The following is a 22,428-nucleotide window of genomic DNA, read 5'->3' as shown; positions in this document are numbered from 1 at the left end:
GGAATGTATTTGGAGACAAAAGAAGTGCAGCATTGCACTCTTGTCCATGCATTTACTGATCTTACAATTTTTCCCCCATAAAGAGCATTTTATATAATTTATCTCCTTCTCCACCAAAATATAGAAGGAGGAGAGGTAGAGACTCACTCTCACCCTAACACCTAACAACCCACTTATAGAATTTTTGCTTTTCATCCCCATGAACTTGGCCACCTGACCTGGGAAGTCTTAGTGCCTTAGTACTTGGTGACATGCTTCTAATCAGAAAACACAGCCAGAGTTGCACTGAGTTGGAAGCTGAGGTTGCTTTGGGTCATTTGGGTTGGCCATATGACTAAGCAGGCAAGAGAAGGACTCGCTGACTAAACCCAATTACCAGGGGGAGAAACTGGGCTAATGCAACATGGAGGACTATACTCCTCCATGGAACCAGGGAACATGGAAGCAACCTAACAAAGAAGGGACGGCCAGAACCAAGATTCTGCAGGAATAAAGGTTTGGTTCACCCTCATCGTGCCCTATCTAGCTGCGAAGCTGGAGGAAGTAAGGAGCACACTGAGTGAGGATGAGGAAAGACAACTCATGCAACAGGATCTAGCACTACAGCAGCTGTGCTTTGCATTGTTCCTTGCTCCTGGTTTGAGGAACAAGCGTCACCAAAGTGACTATTCAACAATGAGTCACAGCTGATGGGACTTCCTGAGACCCCTGTGAAGGCAACAAGGACATTACACTTACACAAAAGATAAATGCCTATACTGAGAAGCAAAAGCAGTAGAGAGTATTACCCACTGTCCCTCTGGATCTTCTCTCTACCCTCTCCATCCTGTCTTATGCCCTGAGAGGCTGACTTGGGAGCTTTTCTGCTCTGTGGCTTCTGGTTGGGTTCTGCCAGTGGGAGCCAGCAGTAGAAGACAGGAGAGCTAAAGGGGAGTGATGTCAGGGTATCAATGCCCCTATGTTCATTGCTGCCATCTGGAGGTCAATTTTAGGGTTGGCCTCTAGACTTAAGCAGACTCCAATAATGCATCTTCATTTTCAGCAACAACTGGCTGTATACCCTCCCTGCACAAGTTTACCAGAGGCCTCCATCCACCTCTACCCCCTCAGGCCTGGGGAGGGAGGTAAATAGAGCTACAATTACTAGCCCCAGAGTGCAGTACTGTCCTTGTGGTTTTCTTACATCCTGCCCACACCTTTGCAAATGGTCCCTTTATTACATTCTTCTCAAATTATCCTAATTTGAGTGTTCCATCTGTTTCATGCTGAGACCCAGATTTATATAGCACCAACAGGGTAAAACAAAATGCAGCTTTTGTGAGGCATTATTTTGTTTTTCTGTACACACAAGAAATACGATGAGATCAGCTCAAATAAAGTCCTTGAGGCAAAAAGCAGAGCTTATTATGAAAGGGGGATGTGTGTGTGTGAGACAGAGAGAGAGAGAGAGAGGGAGGGAGGTTGAAAAGGGGATTCCCACTGAGAAAGCTAACCCTAACGGAAGAGGAAGCCATAGTGACAAGGGAGAAAGAGACCCAGGCCTGTCTGGCCAGTTAGAATATCATATCCCCTTGGCCATTGTGATTGATTCAAAAATGAACATACAATGGTATTGGAGTGATATTTTGGGACTTTTGCCACAGTGAACCAGAGCAAGGTATCCACAGGGCTGGAGCCACTGTCAGCCACCTTGCAGCTAAGAGTAGACAGCCCACCTGAGAAAGACAATGATCTAGAGGAAAACTGAATCCCTGGATCAAATCGTGCCTGAAGCTAAATATTCCTTTGAATTTCTCTTTTGCTCAAAGCACTTCAAGTTGGGTGCTCTGTCACCTACAAGAGACAAAGTTCTTACTGTCAGTGACAAACCAAGGACGTAGTGGGATTAGTCCGCCCTGGGTGCAGGCATTAAAAGGGTAGATTATAAAGAATTTAAAAACAATAATAGAACCCATTATGAGTTAGTCTGATTTTTATTATCACCATTCACTAGTAATTTTTTTCACTAGTAATTTTTTAATAATAAATTTATTTTTTATTGGTGTTCAATTTGCCAACATACAGAATAACACCCAGTGCTCAACCCATCAAGTGCCCCCCTCAGTGCAAGTCACACATTCACCCCCACCCCCTGCCCTCCTCCCCTTCCACCACCCCTAGTTCGTTTTCCAGAGTTAGGGGTCTTTATGTTCTGTCTCCCTTTCTGATGTTTCCCACCCATTTCTTCTCCCTTCCCTTCTATTCCCTTTCACTATTATTTATATTCCCCAAATAAATGAGAACATATAATGTTTGTCCTTCTCCAATTGACTCCTTTCACTCAGCATAATACCCTCCAGTTCCATCCACGTTGAAGCAAATGGTGGGTATTTGTCATTTCTAATGGCTGAGTAATATTCCATTGTATACATAAACCACATCTTCTTGATCCATTCATCTTTCGATGGACACCGAGGCTTCTTCCACAGTTTGGCTATTGAGGACATTGCTGTTATAAACATCAGGGTGCAGGTGTCCTGGTGTTTCATTGCATCTGTATCTTTGGGGTAAATCCCCAACAGTGCAATTGCTGGGTCATAGGGCAGGTCTATTTTTAACTGTTTGAGGAACCTCCACACAGTTTTCCAGAGTGGCTGCACCAGTTCACATTCCCACCAACAGTGTAAGAGGGTTCCCTTTTCTCCACATCCTCTCCAACATTTGTGGTTTCCTGCCTTGTTAATTTTCCCCATTCTCACTGGTGTGAGGTGGTATCTCATTGTGGTTTTGATTTGTATTTCCCTGATGGCAAGTGATGTAGAGCATTTTCTCATGTGCGTGTTGGCCATGTCTATGTCTTCCTCTGTGAGATTTCTCTTCATGTCTTTTTAAACCATATCAAAATAGGGATCCCTGGGTGGCACAGCGGTTTGGCACCTGCCTTTGGCCCAGGGCGCGATCCTGAAGACCCGGGATCGAATCCCACATCGGGCTCCCGGTGCATGGAGCCTGCTTCTCCCTCTGCCTGTGTCTCTGCCTCTCCCTCTCTCTCTCTGTGTGTGTGACTATCATAAATAAATAAAAATTTATTTTAAAAAAATATCAAAATATTCTTCCCCCTGAAGTTCTAAATAATTCTGGCAGTGACTGTGAAGTTTAATAACATGCCATATATATATATATATATATATATATATATATATATATATATATATATATATCTTTAAACTTAGTATTCTAATTGGCAATGAGCTCAGAGAACTCTCAATTCTCTAACTGACCTTCAGACTTAAGCCAACTCAAGTACACACTTTCATTTCAAAAATAAGTTTATTATGGGAGCTTGGAAGTGGGCCCAACTCAGCCTAGGAGAATGAGGAGAGCTTCTCAGAAAAGCCAACACTTCAACTGAGTATTGAAAGTCAGTGCCTTTATCTCATGTCTAAATAAGTCTAAAAGATCCCTAACTGGTCACCCATTCCCTGTTCTACCCACCTGACAATCTATTCTCATCACATTAGTCAGATCCTATTAAGACACACCTCTGCCCAAAAAAACACACAACAGCTTCCCACTTCATTCAGAACAAAGATCTAAACACATTGATTAAATTTAAAAAAAAAAAAAGGAAAAAAAAAGCCCTATGTGGTTTGTGCAACCCACCCCTAGCCTACCCCTCTGACTCGGGCAAGGATTCCTTCTTCTTCTTTGAATCCCTCAAGCATGCTTCTGCCTCAGAGCCTTTGTATTTGCCATTTCTCTTTACTGTGAATTTTTCAGTTCCTCTTCATCCCTGTGCTCATGGCTTTCCTTCTCACTTCCTTAAGGCATCTAATAAGCACCATATCAACCATATCTATCAGGCTTTCCTTTCCCTGCAAAAATTAGCATCACTGCCCTGCCGCACTCCCACATTCATGATCCCACTTATCCTCTTTATTATCACCACCTGGAATACTATATATTTACTTGTTAGTCATCGGTTTCTTCCAATAGAACTTAAGTTCTCCAAAAGCTATCTTCACGAGGCTTAGAGCAAAGGCTTGTGTAGAGTAGGCTCTTAATAAATATTTGAGAATAAATGAATAAACCCAGGGATTGGCTTTTTGGGCACTTGAGGATGTACTTAGACAAAAGACAAACATGAGGAAGTGTGTCGCATTTAGGGAATTTAAATTTAGGGAGGAGGGAGAGAATGGAAGTAGGCAAGTAGGAACGTGATCACAACAGCTTGGTGTATGCATGTTCTCCCAGATGCCTGAAATCCTTTTCAGGAAGAAAGAAATAAAATGGGGATGGTGAGAGGAGAAGAGGGATTGAAGCACAGCTTCCACTGGACCAAGGCAAGCACACAAAGTAGCCACATTGATAATTCCTCAATATTCAGAGTAACATGTATTAAGCACTTTTTAAACCAAGTAAAATTCTTCACAATCCCTAGTGAAATAATAAACTTTGAATCAATAACTATGCACTAGCCAAGCTTTAGCATCAGGATTTCTTCCTAATTATCATGCCCAGTGGAAAGATGGTCAAGATGCAAGCTCAGCACCTGCTGCAAACAAGTTTATATGAAAATACATCATCCCTCCCACCACAGTTGTACTAATGGTACTTAACTTTAAATAAGGCTTTTTAAAGGCCCTGGTGGCATGGAAAATACAACATTAAACTGTTCCTTTATGCCTGGAAAATTAGCCAAGAAGCTACCACCAAGGAGGTGAATGCACTTTGTGCAACCACAAACATTGAGATATTTAAAACCAAATAGTTATTGATCAACTATTATGTGCTAGGCAAATTTTTTGGTCCTTTTCATTAATCTATCATCATCTAGTGCCCACTAAACATCACACATAGTGCTAGGTGCCCAGGGTTAAGAAAGAATGAGACATCATCTTGCCCTTAAGGAGCCTCTAGAACCATGGCAGATCTATAAACACAACACTATAGTGCATTAGGTTAGGCACTACTAGAGAGATGCAGAAAAAGTGTGTCCTCAGAGTTAATACTCTAAAACTACGTTGATTTTTCAAGTCTGCAAATCATAATACCTTTCATCTGGTATTATGAGATTTGTATCTATTACACATTTTTTATGGGCCTAAGATGCTAGAAGAGTTTATGGTATTAATCAGGATGGATTACGTTTTGCCACAGAAACAAACAACCCCAAAAATCTCGGACTTAAAACAACAAATATTTATTTCTTGCTCAGGTTACATGCCCTGCTGTGAGTCAGCGAGGGGACTGTTCATATCATCACTCAGAGACTCCAGTTGAGAGCAGCTACTGTCAAAAATTAGAATACATTAAAGTATGCACTGATTCTTGAATCTTCTGCTCAGACGTGACATCTTTCACTACTACTCGCATTTCGCTGGCTCTGACAAGTCATATGGCCATATCTGAATTCAGTTGATCAGGGAAGAGCAACTGTATGATATTGTATCCCAAAGCGGGAAGGAATCAATTAATTGTGAACAGCCTGGAGGAAGTCTATCTTAAAGATGTAACGGAAGTGGAAATATAGGAAAGTGCTATTCCTGAACATGTTTATTATGTTACTTTGTGCCTTAAGTCTTGACTTTCCTTAAGGGTCCTTGCTCTTTTTCTTTAGGAGATGAAAATCCAGATGCACAATGACTCCTTTTGTGAAATTCCTACTCCTATTTGGCAACTGTGTGAATCTTGCTTCTAATACATGTTTGAGTCACTGCTGTTGGGAGTAATTAGAAAATGAGGAAACGAGGGTGGAAAATAGAGAAAGGAAGCAGGGCAGATGGCAGCAGAGAAGTGTTTTTTGCGATGAAATTATTGGCAAGAAACAGGAAGCTAAGGGAAAATAGACCCCAAATCCCGATACTCCACTTCATATCTGTAAGAAAAGAGGAAGTTAAGTCACACATGCATTGATTATTTTCTGTGCCTGGTTCTCCATTTCAAATAAGACAAAAGACTTTTTTACATGCCAGTTAATGTAAACAGAGGAAATTAAAAGGGATCTTCTTTGAATTATGAAGGAGTATAAAGTTTCTAAGAAGCAAGGAACGATAAGCAGAAATTAATTACATAATCCACCATATAAATATAAAAAATGTCTGTTTTCTATATCTAGTATGAGGTTTATAGTTTTATTTTAGCAAATATAAATTATGTATATGGTTTTCATAGGCATAATTTAAAAAAAAAAATCTGCTCTTCCCAACCCATGAAATCCTCGATTTCAAATTCTTCTACTTCTGATGATAGAATTTATGTTTTCATACATATGTCCCTGGCAAGAAATTAAGGAATGGTTACATTTAATTTTCTTTGCTGGTTCTAATGGTTTGATTCCCAATGGAGGCCTTTAATATTTAATCTGTTTCATTTCATCTTCTTGCATTGACCTATTTAAGTAAGAAAAATCTTTCATAAGAGAAGTAGTAACATTTCATAATTTGGTTTAAGGAGGTTATAGTTCTGTTATAAACTCAGAGAGCTTCAGAGACCATCTAATTTCTTTCATCCCCATCTACCACTTCTCAAACAGCTGATTTAAAGCCCTCAACCTCTTACTTCACATGGGTGATTCAATGATGCCATCATTTTGACAGCTGAATCCTGAAAATCTAGATGTGGCACCACACCCATTGCATATAAGCTTCATAGGGAGGCAGAATGGCCTGGAGTTTATGAGTGAGGGGCTTAGAGTTGGTATCCCACAGTGTACTCATTAATTAGTGACCCTGGGCAAGTAATTACATTCACTGTGCCCTCATTTCCTCAATTAAGAGCTATAGTGAAGATTAAATAAAATCACGAATGTAAAGCATTAGTACCACACGTGGAAGATAATGAGTGCCCCACAAATGTTAGTAACTATTATTATCATCTAGTATTGTCATTCTCTAATGAGGAGCTTCTCTACCCTTAAGAACTTCTGGTTCGGCCTTGCCTGTTGTACATTTGAAATTGCCCATTTAAGGTTTCCTGTAACTTATAATGATTTATTATGCCTGCAAACTTCTTAGCAATAAAGAAGGGTTTTTAAAAACGTGATGATGTCCGCGACCCCTGGCAGAGACCTTCAAATGTACCTGGATGTCCCCTCAATCATTTCAAAAACACTTGAGCTTCCATATGCCCAGTAAAATCTGCTCCATGGCCATAGCTACCACACTGCACTGCTTCTCCTGAAACAAAAGCACCACCACCTTAAATCTTGATGAACCCAACTAACTAGAGAAGAAACCTAAATCCACGTGAGAATCATATTCTGCTCTTCTCTCCCTCAGCCTCACCCCTACCTCCAATCATTCAGAGAGGCCTGCCAAGTTTCCCTCTTAAATATTTTAAGATCCTCTGCTATCCTAAAAGATAAAGCTCATACTGTTTACCACAGCAAACACAATCTAGCCATTTAGTTTCTGCTTTAGATCTTGATACTCTCTGCCTCACAATTGATTCTCCTACAATATGAGATGGCTTTGGGTCCCATACCACCTTGCTTCTTCCTACTTCATGCCTTTATTCATACTGCAACACCTTTCCTTCACCACTGTCTTCATATGACTGGCAAACTTCTTCCTACCTACTCTTTATGATACAATATAAACCTCACCTTCCACAATTTCTCTCCCATCCACCTTGCCAAGCTAAAATAGCTGCCCCTCTTCTGTGTTTTCCAAATACCCTCTACCCATCTCTATCATTGTCTCCACTCTGTTTTACAATTATTGATTTTTCTATTTTCCCTGACCAGCTATGACTTGTCGCTGGCCATATACTTCATTCATCTTCTTCTCTTCAGAAGCAGTGCTCAGTATGGAGCCATGAAGAGATGTTCAACAAATATTTCCTGAAAAAGGGAACTAGTTTACCCTCAGATATACCTCAACATTATCAGTGTAAACCTGAAAAAGTTTCTTAAATTCTATAGCAATCACTTCTCTCATTTATAAAATAGAGAACGGGCTAAGTCCTCTGCCGACCATAAGTTACCATGATGCTACAACGTGTGCTTTTCTAAACCCAGCATTTGCAATGAGGTAAAAATGAAAACTCTGGCTGATTATATTCAAAACCATTTAGCAAAAAAGTACTCAAGATCTACAATCCAACAACCTTCTTCAATTTCATCTGCCACCTGCTCCTTTCCCTCACCCACTGGTCCAGCCACACGATCAATTTCAATGTTCTCTAAATGCACTGTAGAATTTTCCATGCCCCTGGCTTTGCCCATTAAGTTTTCTCAGCATGGAACATTGTCCAGCTTCTCCTTTCCCAGGGAGATCCCACTCTATCCTCTACCTATGGCTGAAATACAAGCTCTTCTGTGAAATTTCTTCCTTGATTAGATTTGACTACAGCATTTGTTCCTTTTGCCCTAATATTATAAAATGTAGCAAGCTACATCCTTGACTTCACTATAAGTTACTTGAAACATGAAGTAAATCTTATTCATCACTATGGTATTCAAAATGCACAGAGCTGCCCACACAGTAGGTGTTAAATAAATGCTTTTGGTTGCTGTGAAAATGTATTCCTAATGTTACTGTAAAATGAGAAAAATCCACTCAAAGGACAAATTGGCAATGCCTGAACCAGAATTTTTAATTGAACATCTTCCTTCCTGAGATTTTAGCCATAGAAAATAACGTAAAAGCTACATATGCAAAAAAAAAATATATTCTGGAAAAAAAATATTTAAAATAATGTAAAACTGAAAACAGGAAACTTTAAGCATGACAGAGTACATCAATTCAAGAAACTATCATAAAGCGATTAAAAGTGGTAATCTGGGCAGCCCTGGTGGCTCAGCGGTTTAGCACCGCCTTCAGCCTGGGGTGTGATTCTGGAGAACCAGGATCAAGTCCCACGGCAGCCTCCCTGCATGGAGTCTGCTCCTCCCTCTACCTGTGTCTCTGCCTCTCTGTGTGTGTCTCTCATGAATAAATAAATAAAATCTTTTTTAAAAAGTCGTGATCTGAGGATTACTTAGAAATGTGGGGAAAAGTGTAAACGAGAGAATACAAAATTAAATATGCCGCATAGTTGTAACTACAAAATCCTATGTATAAAGATTTGAAGAATATCCAGAGACTACAAATAGATCATTCTGTTCCAATTATGGGATTATGGGGAAGTTTTCTTTTTTAATAAATTTCCTCCAATGTTAACATAAAGTTGTTTTAGTAAATAAAGATAATAATAAAAAGCTTAAGGAGAGAAAGTAGAAGTTAATGAAGATAAAGACAGAAATAAAGGAGAAGAAAGAACATGCTGAACCAAGATGACATTACTAACATACAGAAATCACAAAGTGATCAGAGCCAAGATTGAAAATAAGAAATGGAATACTTCAGCTACAAAAACAAATAAGAAACTCAATTCCTAATAAGAAAGCAGAAACTGGGGACACCTGAGTGGCTTAGTGGTTGAGCATCTGCCTTCAGCTCAGGTCATGATCCCGGGGTCCTGGGATCGAGTCCCACATCAAGCTCCCCGCAGGGAGCCTGCTTCTCCTTCTGCCTGTGTCTTTGCCTCTCTCTGGGTGTCTCTCATGAATAAATAAACTTTTTTTAAAAAAAGCAGAAATTGATACACTTTGGTCCAAATGGGTTTCAGATTAAGACATAAGAACCTAGGAACTTGGGTCATAGAGTGTATGAAGAGGCAAAAGAAATGGGCTTGGAACCACATGAGTTAAGAGCTAGTATTAAGTCTCCTTAAATCCCAGGAAAGCAAGATGTCATCCAGTCCATGAAAAGAAGGCAGGAGATAAACTCTGCCCACTAACTCAAGAAAGTAGTAAGGAATCTTGCTGATTGAACAATGCCATGAGAAGGAAAAAAGAAAAGCCACCTATGAGAAATCCAACCCTAGATTTACTCATGCATAGGTATAGAATCCAAATTCATATTTGCATGGAGTGAGACTCCTGAGTTGAAAATTGAGATAGAAACAGTTCAAGATACAGGTCAGTTAGAGGCAAACATAAAATGTTTCTGAAAGGAACCATGTAGGAGCCAAGACATATATAGAACCCCCCTCCACCAATGCACACATAAACAACTACAACAATCAAAACTCCTGCAGAAAGTCAATTCACAAGAGAAAGCTATAAACCACATGAGGAAATGGAACATGATGAAGAAGATTAAGTATATAAAGAATAATAATGTGTGCCTTAGGAACTAAAGAAATAGAAAACTTCTAAAGAGACAATATTTTACTATATCATATTAATGAAAAGGACAAGGACATAGTTCTATGAGAACATAAAGTTGTTTAAAAAGAACCAAAAGGAAGCCAACTTGAGAGTTAATAAACTAGAAGATAAAACTGGGGAAATCATGCAGAATACAGCACAAGGAAATGAAATGGAAAAATATACAAGATCCAGTAAGAAAGCATGAAGCATAGAATAGTCGACCCTGTATATACACAGGTTTCAAAATGAAAGAAGACAGTAGCAGGGGAGAAAATTCAAAACAGTGATTGAAAAATGTTCAGAACTGAAAGACACCATGGGTCTCTAATACTTCTTAACCTGACCACAGCTACCACAACTTAAAACTGCACTCCTTCAAAGAAAAGGGGAAATAGCTAAAACAAATAAAGACAACTGCCCACAAAGAAACCATAAGTAGACTGACAGATTTCTCATTAGCTAGAATAGATACAGGAAGCAGTCAAAAAATACCTTCCAAGAACTTTAAAAATTATCTTCTAAGAATTGAGGAAAAATAACTCATTTTATTTATTTTTTTAATAATAAATTTATTTTTTATTGGTGTTCCATTTGCCAACATACAGAATAACACCCAGTAACTCATTTTAGAATTCTATACACAGCAACACTATTATTCATGAATGAAGTAAAAGAGACATTTTCAAGAAAACAAGAAAGGTTTTACCAGGCATACAACCAAAGATGCTCCTTATTAAGAACAAAGTAGAATCCAGAAGGAATAAGTGAAAAGCAAAAAGCACTAATAAGCAAATAAGCTGGTTACTGTGTTGGTAAATCTACATTAAATTACTGACTATAAAAATAACAGCGGTTTAGTGCCGCCTGCAGCCTGGGGTGTGATCCTGGAGACCCGGAATCAAGTCCCATGTCGGGCTCCCTGCCTGGGGCCTGCTTCTCCCTCTGCCTGTGTCTCTGCCTCATTCTATCTCTCTTCTCTCTGAATAAATGAATAAATGAATAAATCTTTAAACAAAATAACAAGAAATAATGGTCAATATGGAGAGGACTAGAAAGTAGGTGTAAGTAAAATACTAAACCAAAGTACTACATAAAAGTGTGGGAAGATGGTTAAGCAGTATTTAGATCCTTGTGCTATTGGGAAAGGACAGGAATATTATCTTCAGCCCTTGACTAATATACATGTTAGACATCTATGGATGCTATTATTAACACTAGACTGTAATAATAAGTCAAGGAAAAATACTATAATTTATATATAAGGTAAAGGTAAGGAAAAGACTATAGACTTGAAGATTTGAAAGAAAAAAAACAAAAATTTTTTAAATGTCCACACCAAAAGGAAGAAAAAAAAATAGAGAAAAGAAAACTAGAAAGCACAGAGTATAAGTGAAGACAAAGGAAAGTTGAGGTTCCAGATTAAAGGAAACTAAAGAGATAAGACAACTAAATACAATGCCTATGCCCAGTGAGGAAAAACTTTGCTGTAAAGGACATTATTGGGACAATTAGGTTAATTTGACTATGGACTGCACATTAGATAATAGAATCAAACCAATGTTATATTTCTTGAAATTGATCATTGTACAGTAGCTTATAAAAAGATATCCTTGTTTTTAGAAGATATTTAGGACTATAGTGTCAAATAACTGCATCTGATTCCCAAATGGTTTAGGAATAGTTAGAATAAAAATATGAATAAACTAATAAAATAAATGCAGAAAAATGTTAACAATAAGAGAATCTAAATACAGAGTATTAAGAAATACATGGCACTATCCTTGTAACCTTTAAGTTTGAAATTTTTTAAAATAAAAAATTTAAAAGTCAACAGAATAAAGGAGAGAAATCATATGTATACTAGGGGAAAATGGGAAATTTCTCAATCTGATGATTAATTTGCAAAAAACAACATACTGAATGGTGAATTACTGAAAGTTTTTCTTTGAGATAGAGTACAAGGTATGTATGTATGCTATCACCAGTTCAACAATGAATAGATGAAATTAGCCAGGACAGTAAAACAAGAAAATTAAAAGGTTTGAAAAGAAACAAACATGACTATCATTATTTATAGATGATATGATTATATCCATTGAAAACCCAAGAGAATCTACAAATACATTTAGCAGTGTTGCTCAATATAATGTCAGTAATTTAAACATTAATTGTATCTCTAATACCAGCAATAAAGAGAAGATTAAAGAAAATATCATTGTTTGAGCATCAAAATAACAAATATCTAAGACTAAATCTAAAAATGCTATGCCTTATTATGTATAGAGAACAAGACTAAGAAAACTAAGTAGACTTAAATTAATAAAGAGCTACATATACTGTGTTCACATATGAAAAGTTTCAATATGTTTAAAATATCATTTCTCCTCCAAATTGGTCTCCAAATATTGCTCCAAAGCAATCTTAGTCAAGATCCTAACAGGTTTTACATGACAAGCTTATGCTAGAATTGATATGTAAATCCAAAAGACATAATAGAAGACCTTCTTGAAAAAGATAAATAAGAATCTTATGTTGCTTGGGATAGAAACACTATCTGTAGCCTTCAGTCACTATACATAAGAAACACTTCTGTGTACCTCAATTAATGGTAGACTTTAATAGGTCAAGGAAATATACTAATTTCTACAGTAAAGATAAGTGAAGGACTTTATAGGTTTCAAATGAACAGGGAAAAAAATAGATGAATTTGCCAAATGTTGGATAGCAAAAGTCACTTTAAAACTAAAGAAAGAGTAATATCACTGCATTAATTGATAAACAGACAATGCAGCAGAAGCAAGAGCTCATTGCTCTTGCTTGCAAATAAAAGTATATAAATTATAGCAACGATAATGACTAAGAAAGGAAATCTTTTAAATAAGCATGTTTAGATCTAAGTATGAGGGTAAAAACAATAAAGTTTCCAGAACACCTTATAAGAAAATATCTCTATGAATTTGGAGTAAGGAAAAATTTCCTCAATAGGACATATGATGTACTAACATCAAAGAAAAAGATTGATATATTAGATAACACTGAAATTAAGCAATTCTGTTTATAAAAGACATTATTAGGAAAGCTTTGAAAAATCAAGCTACAGACTGGGAGCAGATGTTTTCAACACATATCCCAGACAAATGGCTTGTATCCAGAAAATACAAAGAACTTCATATTAGTAAGAAAAAATAATTAAGTAGAAAAATGGGCAAGAGACTTGAACAGGCAACTCACCAAAGAGGAAATTCAAATGGTCACGAAACCTCTGAAAGGTATTCAACTTCATTAGTCATCAGGGAAATGCAAAACAAACTCTCAATAAGATACTCTTACACACACAGCACATGTATTATTAAATTGCTTCCAGAAAGGTTATACCAAGTTATACTTCCTAAAGGAATACCATTTCACTTTATGCATGCTAATTTTGAGTATTATCACTTTTATTTAATTTCTCAACTGAATGAGCCAGAGTAATAACAGTTTTTAGCCTGTATTTTTGGAATTTTATAGATTTTATCATTTTTACATATATATTGACTAGACCATGTATATTTTTCTTTTGAGACTCATCTGTACTGCTTCTACTACAGGCTGTCTGTTGTGGCAAACACTGTTAGTTCTCTTTCTTCACTAAGAATATGTAGATTGTACTCAAAGCAGCAACGTACCCAGTTCAAAACACTTGATCCTAGAGACTCCCCTGAAGATAAGAGCAGTTATGCGACCCACTTTGGGCCATGAAGTAATCAGATGCTTATTACTGGAAGTGCTGGAAAATAACTTGTTTCCTAATGAAAAAGGAACATCTTAGCTGCCCTCTATCCTTCCTCTTATTTCTCTTGTCTGGAATTAGTACTTCATTTTCAGAGGACAATTTTGTGAACAGGATAGCCACATACATGCTTAATAGAGTAGAAGAGGCCTATATCCTCGATGCCTTCCTAGAGGCTTCTGAGCTAGCCTTGATTTACCTTCCTACTGGCTTTCTTCAATGTGAGAAAAATTAAGCCCCATTAGGTTGAACCTTCACAGTAAGGTTTATCACATATATCTGAATGCAACCTAACTGGTACTTACAGATGAATTTTTTTTTTCAGATGAATTTTTTTTAAAAAAGGATAGGAAAGTTATTTTTTAAATATACTATTTTCACTAATTAATGTTGCAAATGGATTTTAGCAAGTTTATAAGCAATAAAACAGAAATTTCAAGAGTAAAAGGGTATACATGGTAGATACAGATGTATAAAATTTTTGAGAGAAAATTAAGCAGCTGAGTACTGAAAAATGTAGAAACATAAATGGACAATTTTCTGATAAACTATAAGCTAGCAAATTTAACCCAGAAAGGAGGAAAAACTAGATAATAATAAGAAAGTAAGAAATGGAAGGAGGAACACTTCCTCACCCACCTCCTACGTTTTCTGACCTTACCCTCCACCTTCCTCAGCCACACTAGACCTGTTGCCATTCATCCCACATGCCAGGCTGCTCTGAAATTATAAAAAATATATAGGAGAAAATATAGGTAAATTTCTGTCTGCATCATGGGTGTGGAAAGGATTTCTAAATACAAAAGCTAGGAAAGACTCACAATGAAAAACATCAATACATTTGATCTAAACGAAAATTTCCTGAACTTGCCTAATTCAAGAAAATTAAAATGCAAGCAAACTAGAATTCTCTGAAAAAAATATCTGTGACCATAGACATATAGTACACATGGAAACAGCATTAAAGATTTGTGAAGTATTAAATCTCCTAAAGACAGAAATACAAAGAACATGTAGGGATATATATATTTAATAAAAAGGATGAGGAAACGAGAAACAGATTTCTAAAATACTCTATTTCATTAATAAAAAGTTTAACCAAGAAGATTTAATTTTCATGGCTTTAAAAAAATAACAATGTTGAAAGACCATAGCGATATGGGCAATCTCATAAATTGATGACAGAGCTGTAAATTAGTAGAGTCTTGCTGGAAGCATTTTGGTAGTTTGTATCAAAAGTTTAAAAAATATTTATACCCTATGATCCAGTGTTGAGACTTTGAGGTATATATCTAGGGTAATTATATATGCAGACCAACATTCAAAGATAATGTCACTGCAGTGTATTTTATAAAAGCTGAAAACTGGAAACATATATCCCACAATAAAAGAATGGTTAAATAAATTATGTTGTATACATAACATGGACTATTAAATTCTTTAAATTATTTCAATGGGGCATTAACAACCTGGGAAATGTATATTAAAATATTATGGTAGTTGAAAAATGCAGGATGGCCACACAGGTTACAGAATAAACTTCTGATTACTTGAAAATACCTGTATCATCAAAAATGTCAAAGGAAATAGACCAAATATCAATAGCTTCTGTATTTATATTACAAGATTAAGATTTTATTCCCTTTTTATTTAATTTTTTATTCCCTTTTTAAAATATATTTCTGTATTTCCTAAAATTGTATTAGTGATCAGCAAAAAACAGAACAAATGGATCTTATTTAAAAAGACAATAAAATGCAAAAATATAGTGCTTGTGATTCAAGTTCTGGCAGTTTAATTATGAGCTACAGTGAATATTAATCATTCTATTGGGTATTTCAGATAAAATTGATGCCTATGATTTAGATATAAGGAATAATAGACTATCATTTGTAATGAGAGAAAAATCACCTAAGGCAAAAATCAATAATTCCAAAACAGAAAAACAAAAGAAAGTGATATTGAGCCTGGCACCAGTACTATGGAAAATTCTACCAGAAAGTGTTGTCCATAATCATGATCTCTTATCAAAATAGAAAGAATAAAAGAATGATTCTCTTTAGTGGGTAAGATGGTACCTGTGCAGGGAAGAAGAACCATGCCCATCTAGGTCAATCTTTAAACTGTCTCATTTCTGAAAAAAAAATAAATAAATAAATAAAAAATAAACTGTCTCAGTCAACTGTTGTGTTTGCTATTATTTACTACCATTTCCAAATTCCTTCCTTTAATCACACACACCACACACACACACACACACACACACACACACACAGTCCCCTCTCCAAGAATCAGTGACAGAATAGTGTTGAAACTGATGAAAACATGTTGAGAATTATCTTTATTAACAGTATTTAATCAAGTACCCTTAAATTATTAAATATTTAGTCTATAAACACAAACATTCTAAAAACTCAGCCTTACTGGTAACTCTCAGGTAGCTCAAGTTCCAACTGCCCTCAGATACTTCCAATTCATTTCCACCAACTCTATGTATTAAGAAAAGACCATGTGCTTAATGGTCAGAGCCACAGGTCCTAGATATTCAAGGTACCACTGGAGATTTATGAGATAATTGACAGGACAATTAAGATGATACCTATTTTTGGCAGTTTGCCAATATTATAAGATTATTGCAATTATTGTACCCAATAATCTAGCAAGTGTAACTCTAAAAATTTCCCTGCATATACAAACGTACATCCCAAATAACATGTACAAGGAATTTGGAGTAAGGAGTATTACTTGAGCATCAATAATAGATGCTCATAGATACAGCTTGAAATAGGAACCTAAATATCTATCAATAAGGTACTATAGTAAATGAATGGATTGGGATACATTCATAAAGTACATTACTTTGAAGTCGTAAGAGAGATAAAAGAGAAGGTCCTTATGTAGTCATTTACATCAGATGTTCACCAAAACATAACAGTCAGTAAAAAAAAAAAAAAAATCTGAGTAAAACAAATGTTTAGCATATGGTACCATTTGTCTTTTATTTATTTTTTTTAAGATTTTATTTATTCATTCATGAGAACAGAGAGAGAGAGAGAGAGAGAGGCAGAGACATAGGCAAAGGGAGAAGCAGGCTCCATGCAGGGAGCCCGATGTGGGACTCGATCCTGGGACTCCAGGATCATGCTGTGGGCCAAAGGCAAGCGCTAAACCACTGAGCCACCCAGGGACCCCCACCATTTGTCTTTTAAAAGGTATAAAACTGCAGCCCTGATTGCCTTGAAGAAATTGGTAACTGGGGAACAAAGGCAGGAAGGAGACTTTTCTGTATATCTTCTTGTATCTCTAGAATTCTCAACAGGTTATACAGGTGTTACTGCTGTAAAAATAAAACACTTGAAAAATCCATACAGTACAATTTACCTGTATGTTCCTATTTCTCCAATATACACAATAACAGCCCAAGGTCTTTTTTTATTCTACTAAAATATGTGTCTATTGTAATAGGTAAATGTTCTCTGACTCAGAACAATGACAACCATCAAAATATCTAGCCAAAAATAAGGATTCTTTTATTTTCCTTATAAGTTCATTCATATCATTGATTTAACTATGATTAGTTGAATACTTTCCACTGGCCAACATCTGTGTTAGGGTTGCTAAGTAGAAAAGATAGAGGTCTTATTTTTTTTTAAGATTTATTTACTTGCTTATTTATTTAGGGGAAGAAAGAGAGAGAGAGAATACACACAAGCCTAGGAGGTAGTTGGAGGAGGGAAGAGAAAGAGAGGGAGAGAGAGAATCTAAAGCAGACTCCCCACTGAGTACAGAGCCTGATGTGAAGCTCCATCTCATGACCCTGAGATCATGACCTGAATGGAAATCAAGAGTCAGAAGTCACCCAGGTGTCCCAACAGCGGTCTTATTTTCAGATGCTCAATATACAGTAAGAAAGACAGAAGTAAACAAGCAATTTACTCAGTTCACAGCTATTTATTTGGCATCCACTATGTGCAGGGCAAATTAACACAGTGCAAGAAGTTTGGAAGGGAAGGGAAGAGCAAAGGCCAAGGACAGCCCAGAAAAGGGATGCCAATTCAATCAAAAGAGGACAGAGAGGTCCAAGAGGTAAGTAGGGATTACCCAGGGCATGGAAGGGTAGGAACTCTTCACCGTGTCCAAGTGTCGACAAAACCTGTGGTACATTCTGCAACCTACCAGTGCCCAAATTGGCTTGGTTTGGGAGAAAGTGCGAGAGGGTCATGAGGAGAAATGAACTTGGGAGCAATGGACCAGCAGAAGTGAGATCACAAAGGACCAAGTTGGTGCATTGAGATGTTAGCCCAAAAGCAATCAAAGGGACACTAACATTTTCACGCATTTGGGATTCCCACAGTTTCCTTTATTTTTAATCCTGCAGTTTCCAAATGTGATTGTACATCATTATCACCAAAAGAGCTTGATTTTCAGGTTCCACTTCAGACATACTGAATAATTTTAGAGCATGAGGCCCTGAATTTTTTTGTTTTTAAGATGTTTGGTGATCTTGATGGGATATCAAGTACAAGAATCACTGGTATCTAAAATCTCTGACAAAAGTTCAAAATACTTTGTTGATGGCTGAGAAAGAGACACACAGAGAGGTTCTGACTCCTCCCTCTCTATATAAATGTTGAGTAAGCAGAAAGCTGGCTTCAGTGGGATTTTCCCAACACTTAAGACAGAGAAAACGGAAAGCAGGAACAAGATAAATCAAGGCCCGCTCCCCAAAGGGGAACATTTACAAGTCTCCTCTTACAAGGAGAAAAAAATCCATGAGATCTCAGTAGACAGAGACAAAAAATTTCTTCTTTGATTTTTTTTTCAGTACAAAAGCAGATAGCACACTTTTAGCATTATTTTATCCCAGAAACATAGAGTTATCATATTGGGAATTCAGATGCACAGAGCATGCACAACCTCTATTGGCCTGAAAACTGCAAGGTCTTTTCACCATCTGAGGCAGAATGAGAAGCAGCAATTTGCTACCACGTATGCTTTACTGGGGACTTTAGCAAGAGCTTTACGTTCACAAATCTTTAATGCATTAAAGTAAACATTCTTCTCTATTTTGGGCTGTCTTCCTTTTTAAAATTCGTCTTGGCCACATTCTGAGGTATTTTGCAAGATAATTACACAGCAATTGTGAAATGAAAAACAAAAGGAATAAAAATTAAGGAAAGCTGAAGCACCCCCACAAAGATATATTTTTAAACATTTAATGGTCTTAAATCTAGATGAGTCACATACTGAATAAATGCCACCCACAGTCCCACCTGACCTGCATAGTGTTTTCTTCCAAAAAAGCTAAGTGTATGTTTATTTAATTTATTCAGTCATTTATTCCATGGGTATTTATTAGGCACCCACTCTGCATCAGGTACTGCGATAGATACAATGAAGCAATGATAGAAGAAATACAGAAAAGTCTCTTTCCTGCATTTACTTCTTATACTGGTGAAAACAGGCACCAGACAAAGCACAACAAGGACATGGGCTAAGTCCCATGAAATAAAGGCACAGGATGCTAAGGGAACATACAATTGTGGGGACCTAATCCAGCCTGAGGGTCATGGGGAACTTCCCTTATAGACTTGGCTAAAGATATGACCTGGAAAATAAGTAGGACTAGGACATAGAGAGGGATGGGAAGAGAAGGAGGGAGGAAGTATATGTGTGTGAATAGCTTAAGAGGCATGGCAGACAGGGAATGAGGGTATATTCCAGGTAGAGGGAAGAGCATGAGAAAATGAGCAGAAATGAGATAGAACATGCTCTGCTTGAGGAACTGAGAACATTCTTATGGCCAAGCATAGAAGGCAAAAGGAGAGTGTAAAGAGAGGAAGCTGGAAAGATAGGCAGGGGATAGATAAACATGATACTTAATTCACCCAGAACATTCTCGTGAATTAGTCAGAGACACATACTTTTGCCCCAGTTTACAATTAGCTCTAGAAAATAAAAGTTAAGTGTCTTGGACAAAGTCACCAAATTAAAGTCAGAAGTCTGCTGTAGTAGAACCTCTTATCTAATTGTTCTATCAGATGTTCAAATCAGGACATTGCTTTAGCTCCAAATTACATAAAGTTCATCATAACTTTTAAAAAGAGAATCAAAATGCATGCTATTCATACTTCCATTTGGACAAAGATCGAATTTGGAAGCTTCATAATTTTTATTTTCTATTGGAGGAATGTGTACTAAAGAATAACTTCTGATGTCTTAATAGATATTAGCATCAATAAAAAAAAGACTTTCTTTTTATAACAAATTGTTGAGTGATCTTACAGTTTTTTCAAAATGTTCCCATGGGAGCAAACTGAATAAACTATATGTTGGTTTTCTCTGTATTATTTATTTTGATTTCATGTAAATCTATGACTAATCTAAATAATAATTTCAACTGAAAAGTCAAATTATTGGTGTACCCAAAACTAACAATAAGATGACAAGAGAAAAAGTATGACCCTTATTATTGTGATCCTCAAGTTTTTAGTGCTTAGACTATTAATTCGTTCAGGTTTTGGGACTGTATAGAGGTAACACTAAACAAAGATATCTAGGTACTTTACTAATTAATTTGCAATCTAATTTATGCCTCACAATAACTGTAAGGTCAATGTATGAATGAATTAGGTTATATATTAGAAAACACACACTGAGCAGTTAAATAATTTTTATAAGCTTAGGACTTGTGAGGGGCAGTGCTCCAGGATCCAAATCCGTATCTGTGTGACCCCAAAACCTGGTTTCTAAGTTACAACCCAGGTCCTGGATTCTTTCCTTCCACAAGTCTTTCACTCACTTGAAGCATCCATGTCTTCTATTCAGTAAAATATTTGAACCAGATGGCATCAGATTTCATTTCCAATTCTAAATATCTGGTAACTTATATTGAAATTGTAAAGTAAATGTTATATATGCTATCCAAAAAAACAACTCTATAATAAAATATTACTTTTTCCCCATCTCCCCCCTCCCTGCCCTTCCCCCCACCCTCTTTATCTGGATGGCTGTCAGAGGGAACTATACAGTGTGCTTTTCAAAATTCTTTGGAAATTCATCATATAGACATGTGTCATGTAGACAATAAAAGAATTCTATAGAAGTATCTATCTTAAGCTATGCAAAAAGGAAGCAAATTTATTGGCTCATGTTTCTAAGATGTTCAGGGACAGGCTAATTTCAGTCACGGATGGATTCTCAAAAAACCACTGGCAAGAGACAAAGGAGAGACAGAGAGAGAGAGAGACGGCCTTAAGCTGAAAAGGGAGCAGAGACCTTGACTCCAAGCTATCTCTACTCTCTAAGCCCCAGAGTAGTTACCGTATGCTAGCCAGTCTTTTGCTCAGATGAACTTTTCTTTCAGGTGTCATCTCAAATGTCTAAGATTCCCTTAAACTCACATCCCCCTCTGGGTTTCACTCTCTCTGGCCCCTTTATAGATTCTTAAGAGAACTCAATGCACTCACCATCTCCATCTGCTTTCCTCTCCTTCTGTTCACTCCTTAATCCCTCCAATCTCCACCCCCCGCCCCCCAAATCCCACCAAAATCACTTTTGCTTAGGGCACGAGGACTTGCATCTTGCCAATATGATGCACCTTCTGTTCTTTCAGCTTCTTAATCTTCCAGTAGAACTTAACATGATAGACAGCTACCCTCCTCAAACTTCTCAGATTCAGCAATAAAATATTCTCCTGGCTTCCCCCCACCCCTTCCTCCCTGGCTGTTTCTTTTCAATCCTTCAGCTGTTGTGTAAGGACTTCAGATCCCTGAAGGCTGCCATATGGAGAGACATCGAGGAGAGAGAGTTGCCTGAGGAGTCCCCAGCCACTGGAGTCTTTCTAGCCAAACAATCTTTATGGGATGAAGAAGCTTTGAGAGGACCCTAGCCCCTGTTGCTGTTTGAAAGGACAACTAAGAACTATCTAGATGAGCCCACTCAACTCCCAGAATCATGAGGAGGGAAAAAAATTGTTAAAACTGAAACTTTTTTAAACAATAGCAATCTTCTCTTCCTCTACCTACCAATTAAATTGGATTTCACCAAGGTTTCTCCAGGGCTCTTTTCTTCTTTCTCCTCCTTGCCAATCTCCCTCATTCCCATAGTATTAATACGATGAATATATGGACCCTCCCAAATTCAACTCTTGTTTTGATTGTTCTGCTGGCTGGCTATCTATACCTCCATGTGGATGCCTCATAGGCTTCTCAAGCATAACATACTCCAACCTCCCTCTTTATCCCCCTCTCTCCAAAAAGCCAGCTTCTCTTCTGCTCTTCTCAATAAAGGGCTAGCTCCACCCTTCACCCATTAGATAGGCCAGAAACATCCTTCTGTCTTATCCCACACAGCTAGTCTACTGGCAGGTCTTATTAACTCAGCTCCCAAAATAGATCTTGAACCATTTTTCCCAAGTCCACTTCCCCATCCAGTCCAAACTACCATCCTCCTTCCTATAGACACAACTCTTAACCAG

General features: G+C 37.2%; 1 protein-coding gene across 10 annotated transcripts in view; it reads right to left on the bottom strand.

Annotated features, from left to right (window-relative positions):
- The window catches only part of ANO4 (anoctamin 4), a 404,339-nt gene that overhangs the window by 265,910 nt on the left and 116,001 nt on the right, over positions 1-22,428 (bottom strand). Inside the window, exons 2-3 of one of the 10 annotated variants that reach the window (XM_049094051.1) lie at positions 16,028-16,083; positions 14,589-14,669 (exon numbers count right to left, since the gene is read on the bottom strand). The exons of 8 other annotated variants lie outside the window; for them this stretch is intronic. Coding sequence is in view for 1 of the 2 variants with exons in the window: in XM_049094050.1 (XP_048950007.1) it covers positions 16,028-16,055 (28 nt within the window). In the remaining variant the exon portion in view is untranslated. The remainder of the gene's footprint in view (positions 1-14,588; positions 14,670-16,027; positions 16,084-22,428) is intronic. One more of the 10 variants, XM_049094050.1, reaches the window with a different exon arrangement.

Source organism: Canis lupus, chromosome 15 (genome assembly GCF_003254725.2).
Source record: "Canis lupus dingo isolate Sandy chromosome 15, ASM325472v2, whole genome shotgun sequence".
NCBI classification, from domain to species: Eukaryota; Metazoa; Chordata; class Mammalia; order Carnivora; family Canidae; genus Canis; species Canis lupus.
Note: the sequence above shows the minus strand (reverse complement) of the source record. Positions and strands in the feature narration are given on the sequence as shown.